Source organism: Leucopleurus acutus (assembly GCF_964270905.1).
Source record: "Leucopleurus acutus genome assembly, chromosome: 16".
NCBI lineage: Eukaryota > Metazoa > Chordata > Mammalia > Artiodactyla > Delphinidae > Leucopleurus > Leucopleurus acutus.
In genome coordinates, this window is record NC_139158.1 from 26,294,208 (window position 1) to 26,309,039 (window position 14,832).

General features: G+C 44.8%; 1 protein-coding gene across 2 annotated transcripts in view; it reads right to left on the bottom strand.

The window, feature by feature from the left end:
• The window catches only part of BMERB1 (bMERB domain containing 1), a 135,724-nt gene that overhangs the window by 59,557 nt on the left and 61,335 nt on the right, over nt 1-14,832 (bottom strand). For both annotated transcript variants that reach the window (XM_082857712.1, XM_082857711.1), the window contains exon 2: nt 2,710-2,833. In XM_082857712.1, coding sequence (XP_082713838.1) covers nt 2,710-2,833 — 124 coding nt within the window. The remainder of the gene's footprint in view (nt 1-2,709; nt 2,834-14,832) is intronic.

Here is a 14,832-nt window from a genome sequence, read left to right on the forward strand (position 1 = left end):
AAGGCCTAGATCTGTGCTAAGGGTTCTATAAATGTTGACTCTTGAGGTCCCTGAGAACCCTTAGAGGAATAAGGCTCTATGTCAAATTCCCAGCAGGTGAACTTGAAACCTTGACTAAGTTGGAGCTCATCATTTTAGGCTTCAAATAAATCACTTCTCTCCAGAGAAAGGGTATGAAAAAGTCCAAAGCCTGACTCAATAGAATGACTTCTGTTTCCACCCGACTCAATTCAAGATGGTGTGGAACAAGACCAAACCCAATGGGGGATTGTGGGATTGTGGGCATCCAACCGGGAGTTTGTCTTCGCATTCTAGAAGAGCAAAAGGCAAAGAGAAAAGGCATCCTTCTGCTGGGAATAAATAACAGGCTAACTTAGGGTTCAGGGCTCTGCCTCTGAGGCAGACACCTCAGGTTAAAGTCCCAATTCCACCCATACTATCTGTTGACCTTGAAAATGTTATTTCACTTCTCTAACTTCAGTTTCCTTATCCATAAAATAGAAGGAATAGAACCACTCCTTCAGGGGTCTTATGAGGATTCAAAAAGCTAAAATAAGTGAGCAAATGCATATAACACACATAGCACGTGTGCAGTATAACAGTGCCTGTGGTAAATAGCAGTTCTTTTGAAGCCTGTCATGTGCCCAGGGTCACAGACAAGGATGCAAGAGAGCCAGGATGACCCTGAACCCACTCTTATGAGTTCACGCTGAGAGGAAGGCAGAACAAGCAGAAGCTGTGAGTCCCAGGGGGAGGGCAAGAGAGAGGGGCCAGGAAAATGGAAACCCATGAAAGAATAATGCTGAACGTCGGGGGTGTTGGGACAGCAGCCTTTAAACCCATTCTCGAAAGAATCAACATCGCAGGAGACGGTAAAGTGAGAAGACACCCTCAGCCATGCAATATGATCTGACTCATACAGTCTGCACGGGAGCTGAGGGTATTAACTTGATTACTTCCCAGCAGGCGTGACAAAACCAATCTCACCCTGGTTATTACAGCTACAGTCACTGGGACTATTTCAGTCAAGGGCTGTCACATTCCCGTCACTCCGAGCTTCCCCACCTGAGCCTGTAAATGCTTAGTACGGTCTGAAATTCTATTTCCCTCTTACCCTATTCCAATGGGTCTCGTGTGTGTGTGTGTGTGTGTGTGTGTGTGTGTGTGTGTGTGTGTGTGTGTGTGTGTGTGTGTGTGTGTGTGAAGGGAAACTATTGGGCTCAGGATGGAGTGTGAAAGAACAATTTTTGCACATTCAACAAATATTAATTGGCCTAATAAGTGCCGGGCAGTGTTCAAGATGCTGGGAAAATCCAACAGTGAAGATGAGACGTAGGATCCCTGCCCTCAGGAGCTTATACTCTTTAAGGCATTATCTTGGCAGATATATTCAGAGCTTCCCTCCTTCCTTCATTCCTTCCCTCCCTCCCTCTTTCCATCCTTCCTTCACTTATTCACTCACTTAATAAAAACTCTGGAGTCAGACTGCATCCTACCTTGGCTACTTATTAGCTAATGCAACCTTGGGTAAATTTCTTAACCTCCAATTCCCTCTTCTCTAAAATGGAGGCAAGAATAGGACCCACCTGCACCATCAGCCCTACAGGGAGGTGAGGGCCTGGCTCTGAGAAAGAGCCAGGAAACTGAATTCAACAATGGTCCACACACAGCCTGTTAGCCTGGAAGGCTACAGATCGTCATCTGATGAGGTGTTTATCCAGGTCTGAGTGGGCCATGATCTCTACCCTGGCCATCCTGGAGTCCATCATGCGTCTTCTGAGATTGACAAGGTGGTGTACCTCCAGGCAAGGCTACATACTCTAAAGGCGGGGCCTGGGGGGAGCCCTCATTATCATCCACCTCTGTCTGCAGGCTGCTAGCAAGACTTCCGGGGGCCAAGAAGCCAGCCCCTCCCATGAAGTATGTCACTGAGCCCCCAGAATATGTCCTGACTGCACTGACATCCTTCTGTATGTTTTAGATAATTTGATTTATTCAAGTGTCTACTGTTGACATTTGTCTCTAAGCAGTTGGACTCACGGGCAACATGGGGAAATTTAGTGACGTCACAAGTCAAGAGCTTAGTGCAGTGCCTGGCCCAGGGCTAGAGCTTACGTGTTAGCTAATCTTGTCACTGAGCACTTGCTGTGCATGTGCCAGGTGCAGGGATAATATGTACATACACACACACCATGCAAAGGTCAGTAAATGCGCAGTGAGTGAGTGACAGCCATCGTCACAAAAGCAACCTTGGCCCTCCTGAGCTCCCACAGGCTGAAGGGAGCTCTTCAGTACTTTAAAGAACTCACATTCTCTGTCTCCCTTCCTTTTAAAACACGGGGAGTGTATTGTAAACACTAGTGATATGTTTTTAATGTTAGAAACAATGTGTAAGAAGCTTAATTATAGTTTTGGAACAAAATATAAGTTCTGTGCTCTTTGAGAATACAAAAAATAAAAATTGGAAGCATAAAAATAGAAAAAAGACAGGAAAGCAAGACTCAGGCACTAATTTAATCATCTTGTATAGGGCCATATATTGACTAATGGTTATATACTAAGAAATAGAGGAATAGATACCCACGTCTCTAGGTGGTTGTGAGAATGTATGTAATACCTTCATCCCGGTGCCTGGCACACAGCAATAAACAGTAAATGTCAGGTTCTCCGGTGTCCTCCCCCTCCACACCCCTTCCCCCAGGCACTCACATAAACCTGAGCTCAGACTCCCGCCGGACCAAGACTTCCCGGAGACGCTGGATTTTCACCATCTCCAGCTCGATCTCCTCTGGCCTCATGGTTGTCTCTGCCATGGAGATGATGTCTAGCTGATCTGTGCAGGAGACACAAAACGCAGGCATCAGGACCCCAAGGCTGCATGGGTTTTCAAGAATTCCCTCTGGACAGCCTCCTCTTTGCCCCAGCAACCTTCATACCCCAAGAAGGCACACAGATCTCTGCCAGTGCTGCAAGTGTGTATTTGTGAGCCAGCCCTTTGGAAACTGGAAAGCACGTTTCCATGGGAACCCTGTTACAAGGCAAGAGGAGGCTCAGGCGGGGTCACCAAAACTTGTTCAAGGTTATACATATGGCCTTGACAGCCCTGCCTGGTCCCGGCTTCTGAGCCTCTGGTCCCTTTGACCATGGCCTTTTCACCCTCTCCCAGTCGCCAAAGACCGACGCCAACTTTAGGCACAAAAAAGTTTGTAATAATTATTTTAGCAATACCATTAATAATTATAGGAATACTAAGTAATGTAATAGTAATATGAAATAATACGGGTTTATTGTAGAAAATTCAGATAATACAGATAAGGAAAAGAGAACAAAGTAAAAAGTCACCTATAACCCCACTGCCCAGAAGGAACAATTAACCACATTTTGATGGACATTCTTCTGATCTTATATTTATAATTAGAGTTATATATATTGTCATATAAGTAAAACCATATATTAAAAAACTATATATATAACCGTATATATATACCACATACATAGAGCCATATATATTACCATATATATAGAAAGACAGTATATATATGCCTATATATAAATATATCTGTATGTATGTATGTATATATACATGCATGTTAGTTCACTAGGGCTATCATAACAAAACAACAGAAGCTGAACAGCTTAAACTACAGACATTTATTTTCTCCCAGTTCTGGAGGCTGGAAGTCCCAGATCAAGGTCTGGCAGGGTCAGCTTCTGGTGAGAGCTCTATTCATGGCTGGTAGACAGCCACCTTCTCACTGTACTCACATGGACTCTTTGTGTTCATGCAGAGAGAGAGCTCTCTGGTGTGCCTTCTTATAAGGACACATCCTATGGGATCAGGGCCCCACACTTAATGACCTCATTTAATCTCAGTTATTTTCCCATCTCCAAATCAGCCACACTGGGGATTATGGCCCCAACATATGAATTCGTGGGGGACATAAACACTCAAACCATAATAGTACGTATGCATGCGTATATATGTATATACCTAATTCCTCATATATTGCTGCTAACATCTTGGTGTACATTCTTCTAGTGCACACATATGGTAATTTATGTGATTATATATATTATATAGGTAGTGTGCATATATAGGGTAATATATATGGTTTTATACATGTGTTTTATATATATAATGTTATATATAAACACATCTATACTTTTTTAAAGAGTGGAAAAACATACACAAAGATGTTAGTAGTTAGATGTTATATATCGGGCTTCCCTGGTGGCGCAGTGGTTAAGAATCAGCCTGCCAATGCAGGGGACATGGGTTCGAGCCCTGGTCTGGGAAGATCCCACATGCTGAGGAGCAACTAAGCCCGTGCACCACAACTACTGAGCCTGTGCTCTAGAGCCCGAGAGCCACAACTACTGAGCCCGCGTGCCACAACTACGGAAGCCCGCGCGCCTAGAGCCTGTGCTCCGCAACAAGAGAAGCCACCACAGTGAGAAGCTCGCGCACCGCAACGAAGAGTAGCCCCCACTCGCCGCAACTAGAGAAAGCCTACGCACAGCAACAAAGACCCAACTCAGCCATAAATAAATAAAAAAATAAATAAGTAAATAAATAAGTTAAAAAAAAAGGACCAAGTTAAATTTAAAAAAATAAAAAAGATGCTATATATTTACACGTATGTTATACACACACATATACCATCATGGAGGTCTGGTCTTTGTAATACAAAGTTAGGATCTCACCATTTTATTACCTGCTCTTTTCACTTAATGACATTTCACGAGCGTTTCCACACGTCCTTGGATGTTCTTCCCCAGCAGCAGTGTGAAAGGCTGTGTGGTGTCTATTTGTGGCTGTATCATGAATCACTTCACCAAATCCCAGACACTTAGGTTGTTTGCTGTTTCCCCCACTAGAAGAAGCAGCCCTGTGATGAGCATTCTCAGAGATCAATCTCCCCGTGCCTCTAAGAGGTGCCTTTAGGTCACATTTCCAGAGTGAATGGCTGGGTTTGGAAGGATGCAGTAGTCTACTGCTCTTCATGGGTAGAGAAGGAGATGTAGGGAAGGAACGTTCTTGCTTTACTCCGAGGTCTACATCACATCACCTGCATCTGCTAACTCCTTCCACCCTGGGCTGTTGTGAGGATTGAATTAACCAAGGCATGTCACGCTTGATGAACGGTTACGATTACCTTTGTTATTACCTCACTGTGCCACGCCATCTCTTTTAATCCTCACCACAAGCCAGAAGGACGAGGATGTTCTCTTTCTTAGTAAATAAGGAAAATAGCTCAAAGCTGGCAAGGGAAGGGGCTGAGCCCAGGTCTGCCTCTAAAACACATGCTCTTTGCCCCGTCATTGCTGCCCCTTCCTCACACGGGCATTCTGAGTCTGATACCCCCCTATCCATTCACATCTTAGGGTCGAAGGTGGTGTCTTACTTTTCTGTGGCCGCCGCAACAAATCACCACAAACTGGGTGGCTTAGGACAGCAGGAATTCATTCTTTCACAGTTCTGGAGGCCAGAAGCAGGTCTGTGTTTTCTCCAAAGGCTCTAGGGGAGGCTCCCTCCTTGCCTCTTCCAGATCCTGGTGGCTCCTGGCAATCCTTGGCTTGTGGCAGCATCACTCCAACCTCTGCCTCTGTTTTCACATAGCCTTCTTCCCAGTGGCTCTGTGTATCCTCCTCTGTCCTTTACTTCTCATTGCACTTAGGGCCCACCCTAATTCAGTATGATCTCATTTCAATCTTTATCTTAATTCTCCCTGCAAAGACCTTATTTCCAAATAAGGTCACATTCTGAGGTTCTGGGTGGATATGACTTTTGGGAGGACACTATTTAATCCACTACAGTGATGAATGGTCACAAGCGTACAAGCTCCCTGACAGCCATGTCACTGTCTCCAAGAGATTTAGTCACTGTGCATGGAGCACAGCCGTGGCTGGAAGCAGCAAGAGTCCCTGGAAGCAGCTGGGGGTGGTGGGGATGAGTGGGATGCAGTGGGCGGGGGCAATGGGACATGGTGAAAACCAGCTGGGGGTCAGAGTTAGAGATTCTTGGTCTGAGGCCAATCACCAGCTGCATGACCTTGAATGAGCCCTTTTACCTCTTAGCATCACATTCTTCCTTTGCAAAATGGGATTCAACAGCTATCATGTGCTACACTGTGCTGTAGGCTTTATATGTAACATCTCATTTAATCCCTATGTTATAGAAGATGTAGCTGAGGCTTAGAGAAGCAAAGTGACTTGGCCAACATCACAAAACCAGAATGTTGCAGAGGCAGAATTCAAATCTAGCCTCTCTCTCCCTCTCCCTCTCCCTCTCCCTCTCTCCCTCTCTCTCTCTCTCTCTCTCTCCCCTTAACTGCCTGCCTTAACCACATAATACAGCCTCAGGTGAGGGTTAAATGCATTTATGGATGTGAATGCGTGCAGTTAACCGCCCTGCAGATATAAGTATCCTCATTTCTCACACATCATGGTTTACATGGGCAACCTGATTTCCGTGGGACACATGCTGAAAATGGCAACATACCCTGGGGCAAAGCGTGGGACAGAGAGAATTAATCACACCCCATGGATTGGCATTTTACCTCCATCCTTGGGGGAGGATGGAGGCGGTGGCACTGCCAGGCTCCAGGTGCTGAGATGAATGTTTAGCTTTGACTTGGGGCAGAGGATGGAGCTGATACCTCTGTTGAAAAGTCTTGCTCATGGATGCTTTCCTTCCCCTGGAAAAAGGAGCAAAGCCTAGCCCTCAAATCAGATATGGAACACGTTAGAATTCTTCCTCTTAGTCACTGCTCTGTGCCAGGCACTGTGCTAGGCTCATTACAAGCCTTATCTCATTTAATCTTCACAACACCCCAGCTGAGGAGTTAGCCAGCTACAGCCATGGGCCAAAGCCAGCCCCCTCCCTGATTTTGTAGATAAAGTTTTATCGGAACATTGGCCACGCTCGTTCATTTATGTATTATTTATGGGTGCTTTTGAACTATGACAGCAGAATGAGTAGCTGTAATAGAGACTGGCCCACAAAACATCAAATATTTACTATCTGGCCCTTTACAGAAAAAGTTTGCCAACCCCTGCACCCCTACCCTAGATGGTAGATGCTATCATTTCCCCAGTTTAAAGGTTAAAAAAACAAAAAAAACAGGTTTAGCCAGTAATGATACTAGCTAACATTTATTGAGCATTTATCACATGCCAGGATCAAATCACCTTATTTAATTCCCCAAACAGTCCTGGGTGGTAAATACTGTTAGCATCCATTTCACAGATGAGCAGATTGAGGCTCAGGAAAAGGAGTAAGTGATGGGGCCAAGATTTAAAACCAGCTCTGTCCTACTCCAAAGCCCTTGTTGTCATCAGTTCTATTCATTTAAGAACTACCTCCCCACTTAAGAAGTACCATCATCACCTTAGCAATAGAGAAAACTGAGTCTATTTTATTGCACTAGGTACATAGAGAGTAGCTGTTTTTAAGAGTTTGCAGGTGCGGTGATTATCTGGGGAGCTCTACCCCCAGGGATTAGGATACACCTGGGTTGAGGGGTGGGGGTCGTGTCCAAGGACCTTCATACAGGAGGTCTTCAGAGCAGACTCTGAGAAATGCTCGTACAGGATGTGAGTAAGTGAATATCACACATGGTCGGTTTCTTTTCAGTCTGAACTTGTGTAATAGAACTAGCATGATGGAAACCTTGACAACACTCTCCAGCTAGAAAGCAGGCATCCAACAGCTGCCAATGAAGGTGTCCACGAGGAGGACAAATCCTGGAAGAAGACAGACAAGCGTTTCAGGCCGACTAGAGAAGACAGTTGTAACAAGGCTCTAAGAGAGAGCAAAGCATGGCTGTGTAGAGAGAACGAAGCACGAAGGCACAGAAGTCCCCAGGGCTCCAACTGCCATTGCTGTCAGTCAGCTTCCAGCAGCTGAGTCACTTCTGGGGGATGAGGCAGCTAAATCCATCTTTTTATCCCCAAATGCCACACCAGGGAGATTCATGCCTCATGAGCACAGCAGCACCAGCAAACAAGAGCTGAGCACCGGACATGACTGGGATGTGCCAGCAGGTTTAATCATTTATCTTGAAAATTTAAAGCTACACGGGTACAGGGCGGAGGCGGTGGGGTTGGCAAATGAGGGCTGACAATCTCCTAGAAACTCGTAATTCAAATACGCACAAGAAGGAAAATTTCTGGGGACCAAAGAGAAGTCTTCCCTGGTTCGTCTTTTCCAGCCATGGGTCACAGTAGGAAGTTAAGCCCAGGGTCCCCTGGACAATGCCCACTTTTGCTTCTGCTTCCTAATTTCATACATCCAGAGCTCTCTCATATTAAGCATTACTAGGAGTCTAGCACTAACTCATCATGCTCCTAAATACCTTGGCAGGTAGGTATACTCATTATCACCCTCTCTTTACAGGTTAATAAGATGAGGCTCAGAGAGAACATAAGTGATTGGCCAAAGTCACTCAACCAGTGAGTGGCACAGACCCAGGTCTGTCTGATTCCAAAGCCCAGGCTGTAGGACAAAGGGCTACAGAATAGTGTTTCCAAAACCTCAATTACTATACAGAATTTACCACAATCATGTACTATCTGTTAGGGACCGAATGCTTGTGGCTCCCCCACCCCCACCCCGCCTCCCAAAGTCATATGTAGAAATCCTAACTCTTAATGTGATAGTATTTGGAGGTGGAACATTTGAGAGGTAATTAGGGTTAGGGGAGGTCATGAGGGTGGGGCTCCATAATGGGATTAGTGCCATTATAAGAAGAGACACCAGAGCTTGCTTCCTCTCTCTCTGCTCTGCACCATGTGAGGACACAAGAAGACAGCCGTCTACAAACCAGGAAGAGGGTCCTCATCAAACACCAGATCTGCCAGTGCCTTGATCTTGGACTTCCCAGCCTTCAGAACTGTGAGAAATAACTGTTATTTAAGCCACCCAGTCTATGGTATTTTGTTACAGCAGCATGAGCTAAACACTAACTATACCATCTCGATATTTCTTTATGTTGACTTTTTTTCACTCACATAAACTCCTTAAAGGACTTTTTTTTACTCACATAAACTCCTTAAAGGAAATTTCATTATCACATCCATAAATAATAGGTCACCATCACTTAGCATAATTAGAAAATAGCCATAACCATAAGTCCAATGGAAACAAAGTGGTGTTATCAAATTCTGGCTAAATATTGTAGCCTGCTCAAGGCTCAGATTGAAGGCCTAATTTTTCTTTCTTAACCAAGTAGATTAGCAAGTACTAAAAGTTAACAAGTACTGGACAGGTGTTAAAGACAAACCACCAAACTGAGGCTTTCTTCTTTGGTAATCATAAAGATCGAAAATTGGGAAAAAGAGAGCGTAGGAGAGACTGTGGGCTCAGTTCCAGATCACTGCAATAAAGTAAGTATCTCAACAAAGCAAGTCACACAAATTTTTTGGTTTCCCAGTGCATATTAGAGTTAGGTTTGCACTTTAATGTAGTCTATTAAGTGTGCGATAGCATTATGTCTAAAAAAACACACAACAATATACGCACCTTAATTTAAAAACACTTGATTGCTAAAAAATGCTAACCATCATCAGAGCCTTCACTGAGTCATAATCTTTTTGCTGGTGGAGGGTTTGAAATGTGAGAATTACCAAAACGTGACACTGAGACGTGAAGTGAGCAAATGCTGTTGGAAAGGTGGCGTGATAGACTTGACACAGAATTGCCATAAATCTTCAATTTGTAAAAAACACAATAGCTGGGGACTTCCCTGGCCGTCCAGTGGTTAAGACTCCACGCTCCCACTGCAGGGGGCGTGGGTTCAATCCCTGGTCGGGAACTAAGATCCCGCATGCCACGCAGTGCAGCCAAAAAACAAACAAACAAAAACACACAATATCTGGGAAGTGCAATAAAACGTATGCCTGTAATTTTCCTGCAACCTAATTCAATGTGGTTTGATGCTAGAGCATCTGGGCATCTCCCACCTCCTGGGAAAGCTGTTGTAAAACTGAATTCCAGCCCTTTGGGTTGGGAGAGTCTTAGAGGTCCTTAGGGCAGCCTCATCTCTGTGTCTGACAGGATGTGGAATGACACAACAGGATTTGGTTCTGATGGTCCCTTGACAAGCAGCAGTGGGCCCAAACTCTTCAGTTCTCATTGGAAATCAAATGAGAACTGAGGGCTGAAGGAAAATTTGCAATCACATGTCAAGTTTTTCACCCGAAGATGAATCAGCCATTTCAAGTCATTATTTCATCCCAGCTTGTATGACAGAGGCAATTTAATGAAGGTGAACCTATTCATTTCAATCCTACAAACACTTATTAGGCATCCAGCATCCTTAGAACATCCTCAGAAGGACACATGAGAGAAGGGCCACAGTGGTTGTCCTTGGAGGATGTGGGAGACTGGGGGTCAATGTTGGAGGACAATCATCTTCCACCTAACACACCATTTTCTATTGTTTGAATTTTTAAATTAGCTTTTTATTTTGGAATAATTTTCGATTTATAGAAAAGTTGCAAAGCCAACGCCACAGAGAATTTCCATCTACGCTTCCCCTAGTGCCCACCACTGTTAACATCACTGAGACACTGACATTGGTGATTTACTGTTAGCCATGTTGTTTGAAATCTTACCATGGCAGGTGTTACCTATTCAAAACAGATTTAAAATAAAGAAAAATGTGTTGGGTACAGATGCTCTGGGAGCCATGTGAGCCCTCAGAGATGGCATGTGAAGGGGTCGGTTAAGGGCATGGACTTTCAGGTCTCAGGGCCACCTCTCAGGCTGACCACGGTCCCATCAATTTTTGACTCTGGGCCTCAGTTGCTTCATCTGCAATGTGGGGACAATCATACACATCTTTTAGTGAATTTGCATAAGTGCCAGGCATATAGAAAGTTCTCTGTAATATTTGCTCTTATTACCCATTTACTAAATATGCATTGAAAACCTGCTTCGTGCCAGATCCTGTTCTAAGCAATGGGGATGGAACAAAACAGACAAAACCCTTGCCCTCATCAAGCTGACCTTGTAGGAAAGGGCTTACATGTTGGGGAGAAAAGTCATTAGCTCACCAACAGCTTACCCCTGATAGTAGGTTTGGATAGACTCCGGTTCAAGTCCTTGCTCTACCAGTAATTGTGTGATCTGGACACATTACTGATTTTTCCCAAGTCTCAGTTTCCTCTTCTGTAAAATGGGACAGTAACTCCTACCTCATGGAGTTGCTGCTATGGAGATGAAGTGAGAAACCATGTCAAGTGCTTGGTGCAGTGCCTGGGCGTGATAAAGGGTGGTCAGTATCACCTGTCCTTTCCCTGGAAGAGTCAGACTAACATGGGGGAGGAGACAAAGTCAGGATCATCAGATTTGGAGAAGGACGGCCTTCCGGTCATTTAGACCCATGCCTGCTCCGAACAGAGGGTCCAAGAGTGGCCCCACCAGCCCTCTGTTAAGAGGCCAGGCCCTTAGCTCTCACCACCCTGGGTACCCACAGGCACGTCTTCCTGGTATCGACCCCACAAAGAGTCTTAAACACTGGGGAAATAATATCTGGGCCCCACTACTGGGAATGGATATCCTGATGCATTTCAAAGGCTCCTGGGGATACCCCAGGCTTTTATTGTCATCAATCATTCATGTAGGAAAGAAGCCCATTTCAACCCCCAAACATCCTATTATGGGATATATCAAGCATCTCGCCTTCTTGCTATAAAGTGAATCTGATGGGAAACAGCTGGTTGCTTTTAGTGAGTCACCATTTCCCAAGAAGCTAAAGTAACTGCTTTTAATTCAGATGCTCCGTGCCCTCCTCCTCTGCTTTGTGAATAAGGATGCCTCTGGGTCCTGCGAGTTATACCTCCCGCTGCACGGAGCCTTCCCATCCGTGATGTCTCCTTGTAATCACAATCACCTCCCAAGGAAGGTTTTGAGGAAACTGACTTGTCTTCAAATCGTGGCCATGGTTATTATCCTCTAATGGGACTTTGGGCATGTTTTTTTAGCGTCTCCGAGTTTCTATTTTCTCGAGTTTCTATTTTCTCTGCCACATCGGCCTTGTCCAAGGTCACAAAAGTAATGAGGGAGAAGGCCCAGTCAGCAGTGGGGTTAAGAAACAGGCACTGGAGTCAAGCTGACTTGGGTTTAAGTCCTGGCTCTGCCTCCTTCTAACTGCTGCCCTTGGGCAAATGACTTCACCTCTCTAAGCCTCAGTTTCCTTATCTGTAAATTGGGAATAATGATGTAGAATGTGAGAATATCTGAGGGCTCATTCTGAAAGCTCAGGAACCAAAGGGAAAGCAAGAGTTTCACCTCCCCTCTACTTGGCAGCCTCTGAGCACTTTGTTGGGACCTGAGTTTCTTACCCTCAGCACTACTGACGTATGGGGCTGGATCATTCTTAGCTGGGGGACTGGCCTGTGCATTGTAGGATGTTTAGCAGCATCCCTGGCCTCCACCCACTAGAAGCCAGCAGCATTCTCCCACCCACCCAAAGTGTCTTCAAACATTTGTGAATATTGCCATAGGGCACAAACTCATCCTCCCTTGAAAACCAGTGATGTAGATCCACTTTTTCTTTTTTTTTTTCAATTTTTTTAAATTGAAGTATAGTTGGTTTACAATGTTGTGCAATCTCTGCTGTACAGCAAGGTGAGTCAGTTATACAAATATAGACATTATTCTTTTCCATTATGGTTTATCACAGGATATTGAATATAGTTCCCTGTACTATACACTAGGACCCTGTTGTTTATGCATTTTACATGTAATAGTTTGCATCTGCCAACCCCAAACTCCGAGTCCATCCCTCTCCCTCCCGCTTGGCAACCACCAGTCTGTTCTCTATTAGACCCACATTTTCAACAGTGCTTTTGGGAGCACGGACATGAGACCCACATGAGCGTAGCTAAAAAATCCATCTCTCTGGGCTTCTCCAGGGTCTACTGAATCAGAATCCCCCGAGAGGGGACCCGAAAATCTGTACTTCGTTAAGGCGATTCTTCATTCATTTCTTTGTGCCTCAGTTTCCTGAAATGGGGAGAGAGTGATGGAATCCACCACAAAGGCTCATTATGAAGATTAACTGAGGGGATCCATAGAGCCCTTGGCACGGTGTCCTCAATACACGTTAGCTCCTTTCATCCCAGAAGCACTGGTCTGGACAGAGAGGAACATGGAGGACTCCAGAATTGGGGGAAGAACAGGAAAACCATGGACAGGAGGGTGACACCCTGGTAATGACCGCTCTACTAAAATGCCAGCTGAGAACTGTGACTAGTAATGAGGTGACACAAGGGGGACCATGATAGCCACACAGGGGCTTTCCTCTCTGCAGATAATCACTGCTCACATTGACTTCAAGCTTAAACTGCCTCCCCAGCTAAAACAAACGTGGACAACTGTTAATAAAAGGCAAGAAAAAAAAAAAGGCAAGAGGTGAAAAAGAAAAAAAATATCCGTCTGTGTATTAGTTGTCTATGGCTGCCATGACAAATGATCACTAATTTATTGGCTTAAAAGAATACAAATGTATTATTTTATAGTTCTGGAGTCAGAGGTTTGACATGGGTCTCACTGGGCAATAAACAAGGTGTCAGCAGGACTGATGCTCTAGGGAAGAATTTGTTTTTTCTCTTTTCTTTTTTTTTTTTTTTTTTTACTTTTTGGCTGCATTGCACGGCATATGGGATCCTAGTTCCCCAACCAGGGATCGAACCCACACCCCCTGCAGTGGAAGCACAGAGTCTTAACCACTGGACCACCAGGGAAGTCCCAGAATCTGTTTCCTTGCCTTTTCTAGCTTCTAGTGGTCGCCTACACTCCTTGGCCTATAGCCACTTCCTCCATTTTCAAAGCTAGCCATGACAGGTTGAGTCCTTTTATGGTGCATCTCTCTGACTCTTCTTCGCCCTTCACAACTCTCGCTGACCCAGTCAAGAAAGCCTCTCTCATTTTAAGGGCTCATGTGATCAGATTGGGTCCACTCGGGAAATCCCTTATAATCTTCTCATCTCAAAGTCTGTACCTTACTTCCATCTGCAACAATAATTCCTGTTTGCTGTATGAGGTAACATATTCATAGGTTCTGAGGATTAGGGTGTAAGCATCTTTTGGGGACCTTTATTCAGTAAATCACAGTGTATATAGTAGAGGAGACCAAATGAACCTATTGTGGAGGGTCCCAGGATGGGGTCATTAACATCCTCGTGGGCAAAATCTGTGTTCTGTAGAAAGGGACCTAGATTTAGTGAAGGAGGTGAGGCAACCAAGCAGTAAGACTGCCCTCCTGCTCGCTGGGTATCGTCCACCCGACCCAGCTCAGTGCCAACAGCCATGGCACAACACCCTTAGCTGACAGCATGACTCAAGTTAAAATGTTGGCTCTGCCCCTTACTGGCTTGTGCCCTCGGACAAGTTACTTACATTCTCTGAGTTTTTGCTTTTTCGTTTGTAAAGTGTGTCTAATAACCCTAGCTTGCAGTATTTGTTCATTCCATAATAACTATCTGCAAGGCTGGTAAGCTGGTTATGTGACCTTTCCCACTGTCAAGGTCCATCATCTGTTAAGTGGGGATAATAATAAAGGTTACTCATTGGCTGTGGTGAGGGTTGAATGACAGGTTGTGTGTAACGCTCTTAATGTGGTACCTGGTACATCATAAAGACAGTGAGGTCTTGGTGAGTGTCAATTATCACAACTACCATCACCGTCATCAGCAGCTGCATCCTCCTCCTCCTCATCATCATTACCATCATCATCACATCATCATTATCATCTTCTGCGTCATTATCATCATCATCACTACCATCACCATCATCATCATCACCATCACCATCATCAGCATCAG